Below are 19,694 nucleotides of genomic sequence, written 5' to 3' on the forward strand. Positions count from 1 at the left end.
TCTTCATCGTATTTATTTTATAGTTTTTATCCTCATTGAGAGATGGTTGGCATTCGTTCAAATAGTAACTAAGGGACTATAAGAAATTTGTTTTACTAGTTAGGGTAATTCTATATGAAATCCACTTCATGGATGTCTGAAAGACAAAGTCATTTTGGAATTTCCCAGGTGACTAGAAAAACAAATGTAACTTTTTAATTGCTTTCTGATAAATGTGACTTGTGCTTTTTGACTTCACCTACTGCATATATACTTAATCATGCCGTGGCCTTTTTTTTTTTTTTAATGCTTATTTATTTTGAGAGAGAGAGTGTGAGCAGGAGAGGGGCAGAGAAGGAGAGAGAGAATCTCAAGCAGGCTCTGCTCCACCAGGGCAGAGCCTGATGTGGGGCTCGAACTCATAAACCCGTGAGATCATGACCTGAACCCAAATCAAAGAGTCGGCCATTCAACCAGCTGAGCCACCCAGGTTCCCCATGTAAGGGTTTCTAAGGTCTTTTTAAGCTCTGGACTTCTGTGATTCCCTGAAAAATGCATATTTTTATTTTCTTAAACAGTATTACTGAACATAGAAATAAGTCATCTTGATGACTCTGGATCATCTTAAAAGGTATCCAGCTGTCATAGTGCATATACAGTTGACACTTGAACAGCTTGGGGTGGGGGATTAGAGGCGCAGACTGAAACACCCCTTTGACCCCACCCACGCACTGTTGATCTGCCTGTGATTTGCCTATCCAAAAACTTAAGTATAGCCTACTGTTGACTAGAAACCTTGCTGGTAACATAAACAGTTGATTAACACATTTTGTACGTTATATGTGTTATATACTGTATTCTTAAGATAAACTAGAGAAAAGAGAAGGTTAAAATTATTGAAAAAATCCACATGTAAGTGGATCCACACAGTTCAAACCCTTGTTCAAGGGTTAGCTGAACTTTCAGTCCTAAAGAGCTGCATCAAGTCTGTTATCTTAATCTTGTGTCTGTCTTTACTGCACTTATCTTGCTCTTAATGGAGCTTTCTAACTGTATACAAATGGGGTATGTGTGACTTGAGAGTAGCTTTCGACTTTTTCTTATTTTGGCCTTAGTACAACCTTATGTTGCCATTCTGCTCACTATGGGGATGATTGGCATTTGTTTTATCAAGTTGTAAGTGACTTTAAGGAATATTTTACCAAAAAAAAATACTGTAGGGGCAACTGACTGGTTCCATTGGTAGAGTATATGACTCTTGATCTCAGGGTTGTAAGTTGGAGCCCCATATTGGGTGTAGAGATTACTTCATAAATAAATGCTTATAAAAATGTTTTACTATGAGTATTACAACTTCTGTTTTATTTACGTAGCATGTGTGAATTTTCATTTAAGACAAGTAAACTTGGGCTTTTTGCTAACTACTGATACATAAATGTTAACTTGAAGTTAAACTGCATCCCTTCATTTTGGGCCTATTGAAATAGAAATGCTCTCTCTCTCTTTTTTTTTTTTTTTTTTAAGGGCAAAGGAATTCTGAAAAAATTGTTATATTGCATATATGACAGTAGAAAATTATTTTAATGACAGAGCAAGTAGTTAAGGTATACATCTATGTACACAGTTGAAATCAGGTTATCATAAGCCCAAATTTTGTTAGATAAGAAGGCTCTTTGTATTCCAGGCTAGAATTTTTTGTTCTTTTAGGATTTGAAGTGGTAGGTGTTTGAAAGGTGAGTCCCTCCTACACTTCAATTGAATAGCTTCCCATTTGTAAACTCTCCCAGAATCCCAGAAACACATTTTAGTCCTAGGCCAGGACTATGTCTAGTAGATGGTCACGACACAAGTGACTAATGACCTTGATCATTTCTGAAGACTGATTATAAGTTTGGGTAAATCTTGTTAAAATAACTGATTTCAGTATTTGAAATAAAACTTATTCACATACTTGTTGATGGTGGAAAGTACCTAATATATTTTATAATTATGTCTATAGCTTTCAAATTCTGCCTCCAATACACCCGTAAGGCTGAATTCCGTAAGCTTTGTGACAATTTGAGAATGCACTTGTCACAGATTCAACGCCACCATAACCAAAGTACAGCAATCAATCTTAATAATCCAGAAAGCCAGTCCATGCATTTGGAGACCAGGCTGGTTCAATTGGACAGTGCTATCAGCATGGAATTGTGGCAGGTACGTTGTGAACTACTATCTGTCTTTTGTAGTAACAGTAGCCCATATTGTTATTATTATTTTCTTTAATGAGTATCTTTCTCTTGATACTTACTGGTTAATTTCAATCATTAATTGAAGAATTTAAGATCATCTGATGGATAACTAAGAGTTCTGAACAAGCAATCTCAGAATATCGTGGTTCTAGTTACCTGCTGTGAAATGGGGGCCAAATGTGTGCTCTTTTGGGCCCAGTGGCTTTCCATATAAAACAGTTCATCCTCAGTGCTGCTCCAAGTGTGGTTCATTGCCTGGTGCCAGTCTGAACTACCAGATTGAAATAATTAGAGAGGAGAATATGCATTTACGAAGGGTTTTTTTGGGGGGGAAGGATAGCGATTTCATGGTGATGGTGTGTGTGTGTTTTACTCTGTTTAGAAAAACTGAGCTTGTTTTTCAATTAATTTTTGTAATAATTTTACAAATTTGTAAAATTTTGTATTTTATAAAAGTATTGGTGGCAAAAGGTTGGAAATTAAAAACGAAACGAAACAAAACAAAACTTGTCCTTTGCTGTAGAGAATTGGAGAAGCGCACTGGATCGTCTCTGAGATTTCTTGGTGCTGCTTTGACTTAGTAAACATGCATGGGGAATATCCTACATGGGAGATCTCAGTGTGGTGCTGGGAGTCTTGCCCACTACTTGAGCTTTTTACACTAAGAATTGTGCAAAGACATTTTCACGTGATTTTGTAGTCACAACTTGAGACTTCTACATGTTTGACCAAAATATAAAATCTAATTGAAATTGCAAAGAAAGAGTGGTAGTTTTTTGAGCCAAGTGAAAATGTGATTTCCTGCTCTCCAAAATATTTTCCATTTCTGTAGGGACACCCTTAAAATACTACCTGATGAAATAGGAAAAAGAGGTTCTATAGAAGGTAGACATACTCCTTATAGAACAAATGGATAGATAAGTAGAAAGAAGGAAGTAATACTCACATGTTATCACTCAGAAATAACCTCTATGTTTTGTTTTAATGTCCTTCTAGATATTTTTTCTGTATATCCCAAGTGGTATGATAATCACTTTTAAAAAAGAATTTTAAAGTCACATTTACTGATGTGTAAGTTATCTCCAGCAAAACTCGCCCTGAAGTCTGACAAATGCAGTAACCACCATAATCAAGATGTAAAACATTTCCTCAAAACTGCCTCATGCCCCTTTGCACCCAACCCCTCCCTGATCCTTAAGGTCCGCTGATCTGTTTTCTGTCAAAAGGATCAGATTTAATCATTAAAATAATCTATTACGGAAAAATTTGTAAGCATATAAAACCATGCGTGCAAGGGTACTTTGAAACATTTTTAGGACAGTCAATGGGATTTAAAAATAACCTTTGCAAATTAAAGCATAGTTGGCAAAGTTGTCAAGATAGTTGTAGAATAGCTAACCTGGTTACTGTGTCAAGCTTTAGGCTGGGGCTGGTTGACAGAAAGACTAAATAAAATTGAATTCTACAAAATTCTCTGTGGGGCAGATAGATGTTTGTATAGATATTTGGCACTTTCTCAAATTACACCCTTGCTACTACTGTGAAAGAGACAGAAAGCAAAACACTGTGTTCTGTACGTCAGCTGGCACATGTTCAAACCTGTGCCAGTTCAAACCTGTTCTGTCTAATTTTAAGAAGTTTAAGGATTTAGTATGTTTGTGATCATGGCAGTTTTGTGAGATACATCAGATACTAGATTATAGATGAATAAAAGGAACCACACATAGAGGGATTTTACTTCCCACTTTTATTCTTCAGTGTTTTGTGTTTTAGGTTTCATAAAGAGATTTGGATTAGATTTTTTGTTCGTTTAGAATGCAGTGACTGTAATTTATACTCCTAATCTTAGGAAGCGTTCAAAGCTGTGGAAGATATTCATGGACTATTTACCTTGTCTAAAAAACCACCTAAACCTCAGTTGATGGCAAATTACTATAACAAAGTCTCGACTGTGTTTTGGAAATCTGGAAATGCTCTTTTTCATGCATCTACACTCCATCGTCTTTACCATCTATCCAGAGAAATGAGAAAGAATCTTACACAGGAAGAGATGCAAAGGTAAGAATGTTGAAGTCAGATAATATTGAAAGTATGAAACAAATATCTCCTACTAAATGGCATGGTTCCAGGTTAGGGTTTCTCACCTTCTACACTGTTGACATTTGGGGCTGGATCATTTTCTGTTCTAGGGGACTAGGCATGAAGGATGTTTTGGGGCATCCCTGGTTCACCAGATGCCAGTAGCAGTTCTTTCCCTTCTATCAGAAATGTCTCTGGACATTGTTGTTCTTTGGTAGTAGCAAAAACCTGATGGAGAAAATTGAATATTAGGAAAGGCAGTGTTATGGTATGAGCTTTCTGTCCATAAATGGTATTTAGAATCTAGTTTTAGAACAAATAAGAGAACTAAAAAAATAAATGCTGCCATCATGCCTGATTATAAGACATTAACTGAGTGTGTGTTTGAACATAAAAAAAGGGTCTGTGACGTAGCAATCTAAAGACCACTTTTTTCCTTTGGCATCACATGTAACCTATTTTCTTCCGGTCAAATACATATATTTTTTAACGTGTTTTGGTGGACTCCGGCAGCTCACACACCACTCTTTTCTCTTACTGGCAGACCATGTTATTTTGGCCTCCATAATTCTTTCTGTATACCAAATTGTTTTTCTTTTGCCTTTGCAGCAATACACGGAACCAACTAAATTAATTTTTCTAGTATATTTTCTTTGAAAGTCTTGAGGACAGTGTTCACTCATTGTCCTTCATGTAATACGTGTCTGTTTGAGATTTAAAACAAAACAAAACTTGGTTTCCTTTAAGGTACCTATGTACCATCCCTTTATTTTCATTTATTTATTCAGTTTTTTTTTTTGTTTTTTTGTTTTTTTTTACATTTATTTATTTTTGAGGGACAGAGACAGAGTGTGAACAGGGGAGGGGCAGAGAGACAGGGAGACACAGAATCTGAAGCAGGTTCCAGGCTCAGAGCTGTCAGCACAGAGCCCTTGCAGGGTTCGAACCCATGAACCGTGAAATCATGACCTGAGCTGAAGTCGGCCGCTTAACCGACTGAGCCACCCAGGCGCCCCAGTACCATCCCTTTAGAAACTGCTGTAATGGTATTATAATAGTAAGTATTGGGCTATGTAGCTCTGTGTACATTATTTTGTTTAATCTTTACAATAGCCTCATGACTCAAAAAATTGCCTTAGGTTTCAGTCTTGGAAACGGTGAGGCTGCGATTCTAACCCTTCACCCTTTAGCTCCAGAGCCCACTATCCTTAATGTAATACGGTGATCTGAATTCAACCTGACTTGCCTCTTGTGTTTTAAGGAAGTTACGATTTCTCTCCACCACGCGTCCTCCCAACACCCCTGTTGTGTTCACTGACATTCTTTGTAAATTTCCACCCCTTTCTTAGTGTCATTTTTCTTAGCTTTTAAAGCTGCCTTGTTTTTCTAAGGAAGCATAGGATATACAAAGGTATCTTATTCTACATTTTAATCTCCCAGTCTTTTTCTATAGCTGGAAGATATTGAGAGTAGTAAGTGGGTAGATGAAGTTCTGATTCTCCCAAGTACTCATTTTAGTATGGCCCATTTCTCTTAATTTCCTGTTTTGATGAATAATATGTATGAATATAGTCCACCAAAGGTGGTGTACATAGTCTGTCACTGGCATATCTTACGAAATGATTAAAGAGAAGTGTCTTTCTTTATGTCAGGTAACATTTATGAATGTAACAGATTTGTGATTTTGTTCTCCAGAATGTCTACTAGAGTCCTTTTGGCCACTCTTTCCATCCCTATTACCCCTGAGCGTACTGATATTGCTCGACTTCTGGATATGGATGGCATTATAGTCGAAAAACAACGTCGCCTTGCAACGCTGCTAGGTCTTCAAGCCCCACCAACACGAATTGGCCTTATTAACGATATGGTTGGTATAAGTTCGAGCATTCTTACAGCTCAGAATAGGAAATTTATGGTCAGGGTTTACAGTTCGTGCCAGGTGGTTCTGATGAATGGACTGGTTTGAGAACTGCCGGTGTAAGTCAGCACAGTGTTCCTTTAAGGTGATTCCTCTGTAGGGGGTGGACTGAAGTTACATTTGATGTAGTAGATGAGAGTTGGACTACCTCTGAGGAATAATGTGGACCACTCAGTAAGAGAAAAGGTAATGATGGGTAAGGTTCATGGCTTACTTCAGAGGGCTGCAGGAAAACTAACCAAGCTGACAGATGGTAGAAATGGGGTGATGAGTATAGGAATGAATGTGAAGTTGATTAGGCCTGATTCTGGACAATGGGAATATTTCCAATTTTTCTTTCTCTTTTAATGTTTGTTTATTTTGAGAGAGAGAGCACAGTCACGAGACCATGAGCTGGTGAGGGGTAGAGAGAGAAAGAATCCCAAGTAGGCTGTGCGGAGCTCAATGCAAGGCTCGATCCCATGACCATGAGATCATGACCTGTGGCAAAACTCAAGAGTTGGAAGCTTAATTGACTGAATCACGAAGGCACCCCATGAAGTACTTTGTAAAATGCAGATTTCTAAATATAAATAAATAAATAAATAAATAAATAAATTTTAAAAATGCAGATTTCTAGGGGTCCCTGGCTGACTCAGTCTTCTGAGAAGAGCATGTGACTCTTGATCTTGGGGCTGTAAGTTCAAGCAACACGTTAGAGATTACTTAAATAAAACTTAAAAAAATGTAGATTTCTAGGTTGTACCCAGTACCTACACCAATCAGTTTCAGAATATGGAGCCTAAGGTTGGTGTATCTTTACAATGTTTATGTTGATGGACTTTTGCATTCACTGGAAATTAGCATGTGAGTGCGTATTATTTTCTTAATGTTTATTTATTTTGAGAGAGAGAGAGAGAGAATGTTCTCCACGGGGGAGGGGCAGAGAGAGAGGGAGAGCGAGAATCCCAATTTTGGGGCTCAATCTCATGAATCACAAGACTGGGACCTGAGCCCAAACCAAGAGTCTGCTGCTTAACTGACTGAGCCACCCAGGCGCCCCTTACACGTGTGTATTACATGCCAGGCAATTAAGATTTACAACTTTAGGTTTTAGAGAGTCTGACTCACAATAGTCAGACTTAGTAGTTACTGTAATATAATAGCCCAGTAAATTACTTTGGAACAAGAGAAATAAGAGGGACAGTTGCTAGAGAAGAGGCTTTCCTTTTCTGGCAGAACCCGTTAAGTAAGAACTAATCAGTTTTCTATGTAGCAACACTTTTCCCTTGGAACACTTTTCTGTAACAGTAGGAAGGCAGATTCCCTTTGTTGTCAGTTTTTATTTTTATTTGTTTGTTTGAGAGAGAGAGTGAGAACTGTGTGTGCAAGCAGGGGGAGGGGTGGGGAGAGAGAGTCCCAAAGCATTGTGGAGCCCGACGTGGGGCTCGATTTCGCAAACCGGAGATTGTGACCTGAGCTAGGAGTCAGATGCGTAACTGACTAAGCCACCCTGGTGCCTGTTGTAAGCTTTTAACAAGAACTTAATCTGCAAAACAGCACTTCTCTGTCTCTGTATGCCTCCATGTTTTATTTTGTTGCCACTGGCCACAGGTCAGCTTTGTGTTTTGACGAGTTTTTGTGGGACTGACTTAGAATTAAGTGAATAAAATGATAGTATTTTCTTTGGGAAGAGATCTTACTAGCAAATAGTGTAAAAGAAATTTTTTTTTTATTTTAAAATACTGAACAAGTGTTTAAACCGGAAAGAGAGTCCATATCTCTTGAACTTTTATCTATATACCTAACACACACCTTGATGTTAAAGTTGGTGTCTTACACTGGTTTGTTTATCATTGTTGGAGAGCTTTCGGCCAGCAGCCAGGACATCCAGATTTGGGTCCTTATTGTGCCCATAGACAGGTATAAAGGTTTATGAGAAGGGCATAGGTTGGTATCAGGTCAGTTATTAGCTGGCTGTCAGTGGGCATTTATATAAGTCTTTATGAGTTCACCATACATTCAAGATTGAGACCTGAGCTTTGAGCTCCTATAACTGAATTTGTAAACACCAAGAGAATGATTTTTCTAAATTTATTTTTTAATGTTTATTTATTTTTGAGAGAGAGGCAGAGCACGAGTGGGGGAGGGGCAGAGAGAGAAGGAGACACAGAATACGAAGCAGGCTTCAGGCCCTTGAGTTGTCAGCACAGAGCCGGACGTGGGCCTCGAACCCACGAATCGCGAGATCGTGGCCTGAGCCGAAGTCAGATGCTTTACCAACTGAGCCAGGCACCCCGAGAATGATTCTCTTATCTCAGGAACATATTCAGGTTAAGCAGAGTTCATAAGCAACTCGTTCTTAGATCAGAAAGCCAATTATAAATCTTAGAAATATTTTAACAGAATACAGTAGCCTATTGTAGCATATCTCCTCTTTGGGGAAAAGGGTGCTAAATGGAGAATCTAGAATAATTTGATAGGAATACGATTACAGCCAGGAGAATTTTATTTGAATGCTTATACCACACCACACTTAATTCAATAAAGGCACTTGTGAGGGAGGTATTCCAGAAATGTGGAAATCAGTCGTGCACCCATTTTGGATAGGAGGTAGACTAGAGTGCTCGTGTGTGGGGATAGGATCTGCTGTCACTTGCCTCAGTCGTGTGACCAGTCTCGTGGCTACGCACACAATCCTGCAGTCCTGTGCTTGCAAGTCTTGCTGTGTGTCTGCAGTTAGTCTGCTGTCTTTGGGTTTGCAGTTCCCCACATGTAAAGGGTAAAGGTCCGCGTGCATTCTATATTCTAGTTTATAGTTCAGGTAAGGTATGATTTAATTATGGGCAGTTTTGAGGTTTATAAAGTTTGGCCATTTTTTGTCTCCCTTTTTAAGAAAAGTTATTCAGGTGGCACCCTTAGTTGAGTTTTAGTCACATATAAAAGTGTAGATCATAAATGTAATTGGGTACATTCTCATCAGGTGGTTTATAGTCCTCGCTCCCCATGCCCCCCAAAATAGCCACTTGCCCTGATATGCGACACCACACATAAATTTGCCTGTGTACTTTATGTGAGATTTGAGGTTCATGTAAATGCAGTATGTTAAATTCCTGTGAGATTTATTCACATGTGTAGCACTTTTTTCTTCAATCATTTCTGTATAAGAACCTATCCCTGTTTGTCCTGAGTTTTTTCTAATAGGGGCTTTTATGAATAGTGTTGGCATGGTAATTTTTGTGTGCTACAGTAAATTGTGAACTGTGGGATTTTACTTATTGCTGGTAATTAGGTTGGCCACACTAGTTGTCTTTATAAATATTTTGTTGGTTTAGAGTTCTTCTATCCTTATTAAGCTCTTGGGAGACTTTTCACTGTAGATAGATACATAATTTGGGGTAAGAGACCCACGTGTAGTTTTCTTTAGAGTCCTCTGGTAAATTTAAAGAGGATTGAGGCTGGTCTTTCAGACACTTTCTAGATCTCCAATCCTGTATTTTTCTTCTTTGTATTCAATTCAGTTGGGAATTTAGTTGGAAAATTTCCTTCAGCAGTTAAACCTTTTGTTCGTTGTAGGTCAGATTCAATGTATTGCAGTATGTTGTTCCCGAAGTGAAAGACCTTTACAATTGGCTGGAAGTAGAATTTAACCCGCTAAAACTCTGCGAGAGAGTCACAAAGGTAAGGCTTGGCGTTCTAGTTTTGGTTATATGACCTTTGCTGGCTGGCCTTTTTTCAGGTTGTATTTATACTGAGGAGAGAGAAGTATTGTCCTCTGTGTTTAAATTCAGTGCACATTTCATTGTCTTTTTTTCTTTATGTTGAGGGAAAAGATATTTCTGATGTGCTAAATAAATAAGCCTTTGGAGGTAAATTAGCAGCATGGCTAATTTAGTCATTGCTGTCAGTCACCTTCAGACAAGCATCAACATAGTTTTGTATTACATTTGTATTTCCCTGCACTGTGATGTTTCTGTATGTTAAAAAAAAAAAAATGAGAAAAAGCTTCACAAATGTTTGACTGTTATTAGAAAGTATGATCTGTTTTCAATGTAATGGACTTTACAGGTTCTAAATTGGGTTAGGGAACAACCTGAAAAGGAACCAGAGTTGCAACAGTATGTCCCACAGCTGCAAAACAACACCATACTTCGTCTTCTGCAGCAGGTAAACATTTTTAAATAAATGTTTTATTTAGAACTGGAATTTCTCCCCTTGATTGTTTTTATCACAACACTAAAAAATTGAGGAATGGCCTAGGATTTGAACTCCTCACCAAATTCTAGCCTTGCCAAAATTAGTCTTAATGTATTTGATTTGGAAAACAACATTTTACGTATAATTTGTAGTTTTTTTCTCCTTTATTGTTGAATACTATCTATGTACATTTCTCCTCATTAGTAGTGTAAATCTAATTCAACACCTACATGGTTTTAAATTGTCTCAAGGGTACTGTGATTTATTCAGACTCCAATGATGGAAATCCGTATTTCTAGGGGTTTTTCTGCTATTAGAAAACGTTGTAGCAGTGAACATTCCCATACATGTGTCTTTACGTACTTCTGTGACTTTGTGTAATATCAGAAGTGCAATTAGTCACAGAGTTTACACATTTAAAGCTTTAATAGCTCTTCAAGAGATTCAGTTAGTGAACCCTCCTACCTGTAGTGAGTGGGGAAGCCTTTTCTCTTGCTAACGCTATTTATTGTTAGTCTTTTAACATACTTTAGGCTGACTCATGTAAGTTTGAATATTAGGGTTTATAATATGGCTTAAATGTTCCTGTTTTGTCTTCCATTTGTTTCATTGGTAGGGGGCTTTTACTATATTTTCACTTCAGTATTTATGCACATTTCATTGACCTGCTTTCTTTTGTATATGTGAGCAGTGTTATTTCTTATGTGCTATACAAATAGTTGAAGGCTAATTAGCAGTATAACTAAATAGTAATGCTGCCAGTCTCCTTCAGACAAATAATTTTATTAGAAGTGTTCAGATGAATTAGGTAAGTAGCAGATCTCTACAGATATATGGCCATTCAGGGCTTTTTGTTTGATGAAACTAGGATTTGAAAGGATTATGCTTTTGAGGAATGGTATAATGTGATGGTTCAGAGCATAGCTTTTGGGGTTGATAGCTTTGAATTGTGATTCCAGCTCTAGCAGTGTAGTGTTAACAGTTAACTTTGAGCTTCAACTTCTCTTCTCTGGGAAATGGACATAAGTTCTACTCATAGTTGTGTAAGATTGCACATAAAAATGCTGAATAAATTATTATAGCTATTACTGCTAACCTTGTGTTCTTTATGCAGGTGGCACAGATTTATCAGAGCATTGAGTTTTCTCGTTTGACTTCTCTGGTTCCTTTTGTTGATGCTTTCCAACTGGAACGGGCTATAGTAGATGCTGCCAGGCACTGTGATCTGCAGGTATGTGCTGGAAGGGACACCGAGGTAGAAGGCCTTTAAGGACTAAAAAACACCTATCCTTTGTTTCTCGCAGTTTTTGGTTCAGTGGCACCATTTTAAAGTTGTACCGAATGGGTTTTCTAGCTTTTGTATTTAACATTCTTTTTTTTTTTTTTAATTTTTTTTTTTCAACGTTTTTTTATTTATTTTTGGGACAGAGAGAGACAGAGCATGAACGGGGGAGGGGCAGAGTATTTAACATTCTTAATGTTTTCTCATATTCATTTGAAATTTTTTATCAAAAGTTACTTATTTGTGGGGCGCCTGCGCGCCTCAGTCAATTGGGCGTCTGACTCGGCTCAGGTCATGCTGTTGTAGTTCACGAGTTCAAGCCCTGCGTTGGGCTCTGTGCTGACGGCTCGGAGCCTGGAGCCTGCTTTGGGTTCTGTGTCTCCCTCTCTCTCTGCCCCTCCCCCGTGCTCTGTCTCGTGTGCACACACGCTCTCTCTCTTTTCCTCTCACTCAAAAATAGACATTTAAGAAAATATAAGGGACCCGTCTGTAGAATGATTTCGTATTTGTATATAGATGTAACTATTGATGAGGTCGTTTAATTTTCAAAGGTTCGTATTGACCACACTTCTCGGACCCTTAGTTTTGGATCTGATTTGAATTACGCTACTCGAGAAGATGCTCCAATTGGTCCTCATTTGCAAAGCATGCCTTCAGAACAGATCAGAAATCAGTTGACAGCGATGTCTTCAGTACTTGCAAAGGCACTTGAAGTCATTAAGCCAGCTCATATTTTGGTATGCATCTTGGGGAGAAATGAACTACAGAATCTTTCAGGGGTCCTTACGCTATGTCTTGCACAAAAAGGTTTGTTTGGGATGATGTCTGAGAAAAAGACTTTGTTATATATTTCCTATTCAGTTGTATTTCTTAGTTTTGGTATTGTACCTATCACATATAAGACGATATCCCCTCTTCACCCCCTCTGTGGGATTTTTCCTTCCTGCTTAACTTCTTTCCTTGTTAGTGTTGTTAGCCTTTCTCCTTGGCTTACATGCTATAAAGTAGATTTGGTGCAGAGAACAATGGACCTAGCAAATGAAGGTTCTTCAGCTGTGTCGCTGCTATTAAAGACTTTGTATAGGTCATAGTATTTGGTGCTGGGAGCTAGTAGCTTGAGTAACATCATCTCTGTTATTAAATGCAGATATACGTAAGGGTAATAGGTCAGGATTATTTAGTAATTTTTTGGATGCCTAATACCCTGGTGTGTCATGTGATAATTTTTTTAATCCATTTATTTTTGAAGCAAGAGAAAGAAGAACAGCATCAGTTGGCTGTTACTGCATACCTTAAAAATTCCCGAAAAGAGCATCAGCGTATCCTGGCTCGCCGTCAGACAATTGAGGAAAGGAAAGAGCGCCTTGAGAGTCTCAATATTCAGCGTGAGAAGGAAGAATTGGAGCAGAGGGAAGCTGAACTTCAGAAAGTAAGGAAAGCTGAAGAAGAGAGGCTGCGACAGGAGGCAAAGGAGAGAGAGAAGGAGCGCATCTTACAGGAACATGAACAGATCAAAAAGAAAACTGTCCGTGAGCGTTTGGAGCAGATCAAGAAAACGGAACTGGGTGCCAAAGCGTTCAAAGACATTGATATTGAAGTATGTAGCTCACTACTTGTTACGGTCTTTGATCCACATTTCAGAAGCACAGTTCTTTACCAATTAGTGATTTACTTTGAGTAATCTGGTTATTTTCACTCGTTGGGGTACAGCTGATTGATTAACTCTAGTCTGTGAAGTAAGCATTTGTTTTAAATGGCTCTGTGCAGTTTTTAGCCATTGTTAAAACAGAGTTGGGTACGTGCAGGTGGGCGGAATGAGAAGTAGATGTTAAGATTATGTTGTTTTTCCCTACACAGAAGTGGAAATATGGCTATTGTAAAACATTCTTACGTTGCCTAACTTTACCCGCTGGTAACACCTACTCATTGTATAAAAAGTAACTTAGGTTTTGATTACAGAAAACATTGCTCCATACGCCTTTCTTCTATATTCTTATTAGTGATTGTGCGTTTGTAATACTTTACAGGATCTGGAAGAATTGGATCCGGATTTTATCATGGCTAAACAGGTTGAACAACTGGAGAAAGAAAAGAAGGAACTTCAGGAACGCCTGAAGAATCAAGAAAAGAAGGTGAATGAAAGGACTGGTTGGTAAACTTACAACATGTCAGGTTAATAGAAATTTCTTTCTTAAATACTTTTGTTTTCATGTCATTCAGATTGATTATTTCGAACGAGCTAAACGCTTGGAGGAAATCCCTTTGATAAAGAGCGCATATGAAGAACAGAGGATTAAAGACATGGATCTGTGGGAACAGCAAGAAGAAGAAAGAGTAAGATTTACATTGGACTGTAACACTTTTAGACTGTAAGCTATAATTAAATCCTCTGCCAGTAATGGGGCCACGGTTTCAGAACTGATCATTCTGTGCTCTTTTGCGAGGAATGGTGGCACTTTAATGGCTGAATACAGACAGACTGGTGGGCAGATAGATGTTTTTACAACAGAGGTTAAAAAATGAAACTTGTAGTAACGCAAAAGACAGGTGAAAAGTTCACTTAAAAAAGAGCTTTATGAGGATATACCTCACATGCCACACAATTCACCCGTTTGAACTGTGTAATTGATGGGTTTTAGTACATTTACAGAATTGCACAGCCATTAAACTTTACCCCAAAAGAAACTCCACGCCTATTAGTAGTCCCTCCCCATTTTCTCCACACCACTTTGGCCTTATGCAACCACCAGTGCCCTGTCTGTCTCTAGATTTGCTTATTGTTTAGATATTTTATATAAATGGAATCATACAGTACATGGCCTTTTGGGACTAGACTGTTCCTTCTGTATTTATCTAATGGTATAAGAGCAAGGCTTTCAAATGCTCGTGATTAAATTGTGATTAAAAACTAGTGGCCCTGTTCTAGTTTTAAAAAAAAAAAGTAAATACAGACAACAAACCTGTGGGGACTTGCAGTGTGGAGAATGCAGCCTCTTGGTTCCACTGGAGTGTTGCCATTCTGTGCTTCGTTTGCCAGTTCCTCCCATTCTTTCAGAAGTTCGAATTTTTGTGATAATGTGTAAAATCAGAGAAAACAGAGTGCAGACCAGATAAAATATTTGAGATGATTTGTTGTAGTCTCTGCCCTGAAGCCTTCCGTTTCCCTTTGGAGTACAGAGAGGAAAGTCTTCTTAAATCATTAGTGCACTCTGCCTGAACCTCCACAGTTTTCTTTAAGGGAGAAAATATCTTTCATAATTAGATCGTAGTGCTTATTACCATGAGGTGTTTCCTTTCTGTTTTACTGTATACATTGTAGTTTTTCCTTTATAAAAATTTTCAGTACCATGGGCCTAGATAAGAATTTCTTACAGATGCCTCAGGACTCTTTTACCCGTCTCCTGTCCCTGATTTCTGCCCAGGGACACGTGGGCATGGATATAGTAACCCTTCCATTTTTATAGCAAGACAGAAGGGGCAGAGGATCTGCTCGTCATTCTTTGAGAATATCTGTCAGGAATTGAGAGTAAATTAATCAGAAAGTGAATGCTTTGAAATTTAACTTCATGTTATGTATTTGCAGATTACTACCATGCAACTAGAACGTGAAAAGGCTCTCGAACATAAGAATCGAATGTCACGAATGCTTGAAGACAGAGATTTATTTGTAATGCGACTCAAGGCCGCACGACAGTCTGTTTATGAGGTGAAGTTACTGGTTTCAGGGAAACATTTATTCATGAGCTTTTTTGTTTTGCCTTAAGGTTCTTCTTTAATGCAGTGGTACGTTGTGTCCTGAGCCAACGTTTTGTAATAATCATTTAAATAACATTTTAATAGAAACGTTCTTGAAAATATTTTGTAGGTTATTAAGCAGTCAGCCATCTATAAACACATTTTCGGAAGGTGCAAGTGGACTGCATAATATTTACTTTGGATGTAGGTTTTGTTTACTGTTGGATTTAGAAAGGAGAAAATAGATCAAAGTGTCCTGCTCTTAAATTCTGATTTAATTATTTGATTTGTTTTGTATAAAAACAAACCCACTGGGTGTAGGAAAAAATAACTGGCCACGACACGTCACAGAAACCGGTCATTGGGAAATGTGTGTACATAGGGTTTCAAGAAACTTGCGGTGCTTTTGTAAACTTCAGATTTAGCTGGTTTGTAGGGCTTCAAAAGATTTGATTTTTATTGTCCATTCTATTAATAGGAAAAACTTAAACAATTTGAGGAGAGATTAGCAGAAGAAAGGCATAATCGGTTGGAAGAGCGCAAAAGGCAGCGTAAAGAAGAACGCAGAATAACCTACCACAGAGAAAAAGAAGAGGAGGAGCAGAGGAGGGCGGAAGAACAGATGCTGAAAGGTATCGCTAGACCAAGGTTGGAGGGTGTGTGAGGCAAGGTTGATAGTCCGCCTTACAGTAATCTTACTTAGAAAATACAGGAATGAGGAACCAGGATCAGTGGCTTCTTAACTGCAGCTAACTTAAGCTAACTTGTAGTTGTCTGAAGTTTGTTTTAGGTGAGGATGTTCTGTCCTCTTCTAGCTTATTGCCACATCTTTTGTTTTTTAAATTAATACCATTCTTTAATTTTTAATTTTTATCACTCGAGTTTATGTAGCACTGACATGTACTAAGGAGCACATACCACATGGAGTCTGTCAGATGGTCCTTTCTCTGGAATCCCAAGATGCTCAGGAGTTGGGGAGGCATTCGAGTATCTTGTCATTACAGAAGTGTCGAGTGGCATCATACTTGTTTTCTTGACTATCTTCTGCCCCTTAGCTCATTGTAAAATACACACAATTTTTTAAAAAGAATTTTCCTTCTACCTTACGCTGCCTGCTGAATACCAGCAAAGTAGACCTAGTTCTAGGGCAAAGACTTGGCACGCTTAATAACCTAACCCGTTATCTAGAGCGTGAAGAGAGAGAGCGTGCTGAACGGGCAAAACGTGAGGAAGAGCTACGAGAATATCAGGAGCGGGTCAAGAAATTAGAAGAAGTGGAAAGGAAAAAACGCCAAAGAGAGCTGGAAATTGAAGAAAGGGAACGACGTAGAGAGGAAGAGAGAAGACTTGGTGACGATCCACTTTCTAGAAAGGTGAGTGTAGAAGTTACTCTGTTTTTATGTGCCATGCATATCACCCGGTTCTCTTGCATGCCTCAGTGCACGTATCAGTGTCTGAGCTTCATGTTTTATTTATTTTTTTAATGTTTATTTATTTTGAGAGAGCAAGCGATCAGGGAAGGAGCAGAGAGAAAGAGAGAAAATCCCAAGTGGACTCTGTGCTGACAGCACAGAGCCTGATGTGTGGTTTGAACCCATGAACTGTGAGGTCATGACCTGAGCCGGAACCAAGAGTTAGATGCTCAACTGACTGAGCGACCCAAGCGCCCCAGCATCTGCATTTTAACAATATTTCCAAGTGATTCAAATGCTGCCCTAAATATTTTTAATATGCGCTCACGTCCAAAACTGACTTTTATTCCCCCTCTAGTTTGTGTCTCTAATCCCTGCTCCTGATTGGTGGCACCGTTACCCATTTAATCTTAAGAGTTTTGAATCTACCCCCTCTCTCCTTTCTGTTCTACGTTCCTGGCTTAATTTAGAATCTTCCTTTGTCTGTATTATTTTACTGGTCTCCTTACTGTTCCCTCTGATTATAGTCTCTCCCCAGCTTCAGACCTTCCTCTACATCGTGGCCACTTTTTTCATGATGTATATTTGATCATTTTACCTGCTCTTGGGTTTCAAACTTTGCTTTGATTGGTACTCATTACTTAGAACCAAAGGTAAAACCTGCCTTAGCAGTCAAGGCCTTTCTTGTTTCCTGCTTTTTCCAGTAGCTTTGTCTGTCACCATTTTCTTCTTAGTCATCTATACTCTAACCGTTTCTGAGCTCGTTTTATGCCTTATGGTTCTTTGACATCTGTCTGCATTCTCTTTGTTTCCTCTTGGATGTGCCAGTGCTCCCTCTTAAACAAGATACAGCTTTGTTTCTACGTTCAGACTTGAGGAGCTGGAGGGTTTCTTGCCTGCTGCCTGTCTCCATTCCTTCCTCAGTGCCATACCTTGTGTCAGTTTTCTTGGATGGATGACCTGCTGTTCTTTGATTTCCGTTTAAAATGTATATGGATAGATTTTTGGTTTTGTTACTCCTGTTGCTAGTTTTTATTTTTACTTCCTTGTTACTAGTGAATGTGGCCTATACGATTCCTAACTTTGTGTTCTAAAACATGATGTGTTACGCCTATTCTTTTTCTATTGGGCACAAAGTTGTACGTGTATATGGAATCAGAAATGTTGTTACTTATTTTAATTTGCTACATTCTGTTAACTTATGGGAGCTTCATCTTCTGAAGAAAGGGAGGTGACTTACTTGGCTGTGATGATGGATTCCTGAGTTGCTTTTTTTTTTTTTAGTTTTCGCAAATCTGTCCATTTTCAGTCTTTTGTTTCTGTTTTGTGCCTCCCCCTCCCTACCCTCCCTTTCAGTTAGTCTTTAATTTATTTACATTTAACATAGTAATTATTATATTTTTTTATTTGTTTCCATGTTCCTGCCACTGCTTCCTTCAAGCCAAATTTAAGAACTTTTCTCAGTACATTTTTGCTGTCTCTAGTGTCTTAGTGATTATCACCATTTTTAAAAATTTATCTGAACTTCACCATCTGTAAATTTTGGGAACTCTGTCTTCTCAGAACAAAAAAATTGTGAGCATACCTTTACTTTTATTTGTTCTATTGCAGTAAGTTGAATATTTTTACATCCAGCCCACTAAAACATGTTAATCTATTTAGGACTTTCTTAACAGTTTTCCAGCAAGATTGGTAAACATGATTTAGTTTCAAATAACGTTTATACTTACCACTTTTTCTCTTTTGCAGATAACATTTTTTTGGTCTTGTTTTGTATATCTTTTCAATTTTTTTTTTTTCCAGGCTGTCTTTGTATATATCTCCAAAGAGGTTTCTTTTTTTTGTTTCCTCCCCTCAAAGTTGAAAATGGTGTAGTGGTTTGGTCAGTTCGAATCCTCCCTCGGAAGTTTCACGACTGCTCAGTATCCCAGTACACGGTGAAGAGAGGAGATCGCGAGCATAGTCTTGGTCTTGCTACTTCTGTAGATACTCTGTATTATTCCTTGGGAATTTCAGAATATTCTGTCCTTGGAGTCAAAGGAGCATGAAGATTTTCCTGAGACTTTGTCCAGTCACCTAAGTACATAGCCTTTATGATTCACCCATTTTGGCACTTGTGCCTTTTGTAGTCAGAGGATGCAATTTATTTACCTTAGAGAAGATTATGTTTCCTTAATCTAGGGAAAGTTTTTTCTCTTGTCTTTATTTGCCTTTCAGAGCCCTATTGTTTTCTTTTAATGTTTCCCTTTTTAAAAAAAAATCTCTTTGTCCTTTTGAAACTGGTTCTCTGAGATTCCCGTTCAATTTATGTGTTTATTAGCGGGGCCTGTTCTGTTTGATATATGGACTGAGTTAAAAATTTTTGGTAATCCTGTTGCCTTTTGGAATTCTTTTTGTTTGTTTAATGGCTATCATAGCCATCCCTGAAAATCTTCTTTGAGGTTCTAGTTGTATGAAAACTTCTAATAACTTGAAGTCTTTGCTGAGTTTACTTTCTAGGGCAAGTATGAAGGGTGGGAGAAACTTGGTTTTCTGGGCGTTGACATTCCCTGCATTGTAGTGACCTCAAGTGTTATGGACAGTTGAGCTCCTCTTTTCTCCCACGGTGCCCACCTGGGAAAGTCTCTTAGAATAACCTCCACCTTAAGAGTCCAGAGGTCATTGCGATGGCAGGTGGCTTACCATCTCTGCCTCTTCTTCCCTTCAGTTTCTTATGTTAATTGTTATTGGAGGTTTTATTACCAAAACACTTTTTAAAATTTAAATAAAGATCCTCTTATACACCACCTACTTGGAATTGTTAGGTTTGTTAGATTTTTACCTTACTCCTCCCACCCTTGCCACAGATCTTGTTTTGTATTTTCCAGAGTATTCTCAAT

General features: G+C 38.3%; 1 protein-coding gene and 2 non-coding genes across 3 annotated transcripts in view; all 3 read left to right on the top strand.

Annotated features, from left to right (window-relative positions):
• EIF3A (eukaryotic translation initiation factor 3 subunit A) overlaps positions 1 to 19,694 on the top strand; it is a 35,549-nt gene that overhangs the window by 7,058 nt on the left and 8,797 nt on the right. The window contains exons 5-17 of the mRNA XM_078434870.2: positions 1,979 to 2,178; positions 4,063 to 4,271; positions 5,988 to 6,159; positions 9,766 to 9,870; positions 10,258 to 10,356; positions 11,501 to 11,617; positions 12,220 to 12,405; positions 12,918 to 13,265; positions 13,696 to 13,800; positions 13,889 to 14,002; positions 15,252 to 15,374; positions 15,882 to 16,035; positions 16,592 to 16,776. Of these exons, the coding sequence (XP_078290996.1) occupies positions 1,979 to 2,178; positions 4,063 to 4,271; positions 5,988 to 6,159; positions 9,766 to 9,870; positions 10,258 to 10,356; positions 11,501 to 11,617; positions 12,220 to 12,405; positions 12,918 to 13,265; positions 13,696 to 13,800; positions 13,889 to 14,002; positions 15,252 to 15,374; positions 15,882 to 16,035; positions 16,592 to 16,776 (2,117 nt within the window). The remainder of the gene's footprint in view (positions 1 to 1,978; positions 2,179 to 4,062; positions 4,272 to 5,987; positions 6,160 to 9,765; positions 9,871 to 10,257; positions 10,357 to 11,500; positions 11,618 to 12,219; positions 12,406 to 12,917; positions 13,266 to 13,695; positions 13,801 to 13,888; positions 14,003 to 15,251; positions 15,375 to 15,881; positions 16,036 to 16,591; positions 16,777 to 19,694) is intronic.
• On the top strand, positions 9,980 to 10,113 carry LOC132685683 (small nucleolar RNA SNORA19). Its single transcript, XR_009613268.1, has one exon. It is a non-coding gene; the product is annotated as a small nucleolar RNA SNORA19 (small nucleolar RNA).
• Positions 11,035 to 11,164, top strand: LOC132685682 (small nucleolar RNA SNORA19). The gene has a single exon (XR_009613267.1). It is a non-coding gene; the product is annotated as a small nucleolar RNA SNORA19 (small nucleolar RNA).

This window comes from Panthera onca, chromosome D2 (assembly GCF_046562875.1).
Source record: "Panthera onca isolate mPanOnc1 chromosome D2, mPanOnc1 haplotype 2, whole genome shotgun sequence".
Classification (NCBI taxonomy): Eukaryota; Metazoa; Chordata; class Mammalia; order Carnivora; family Felidae; genus Panthera; species Panthera onca.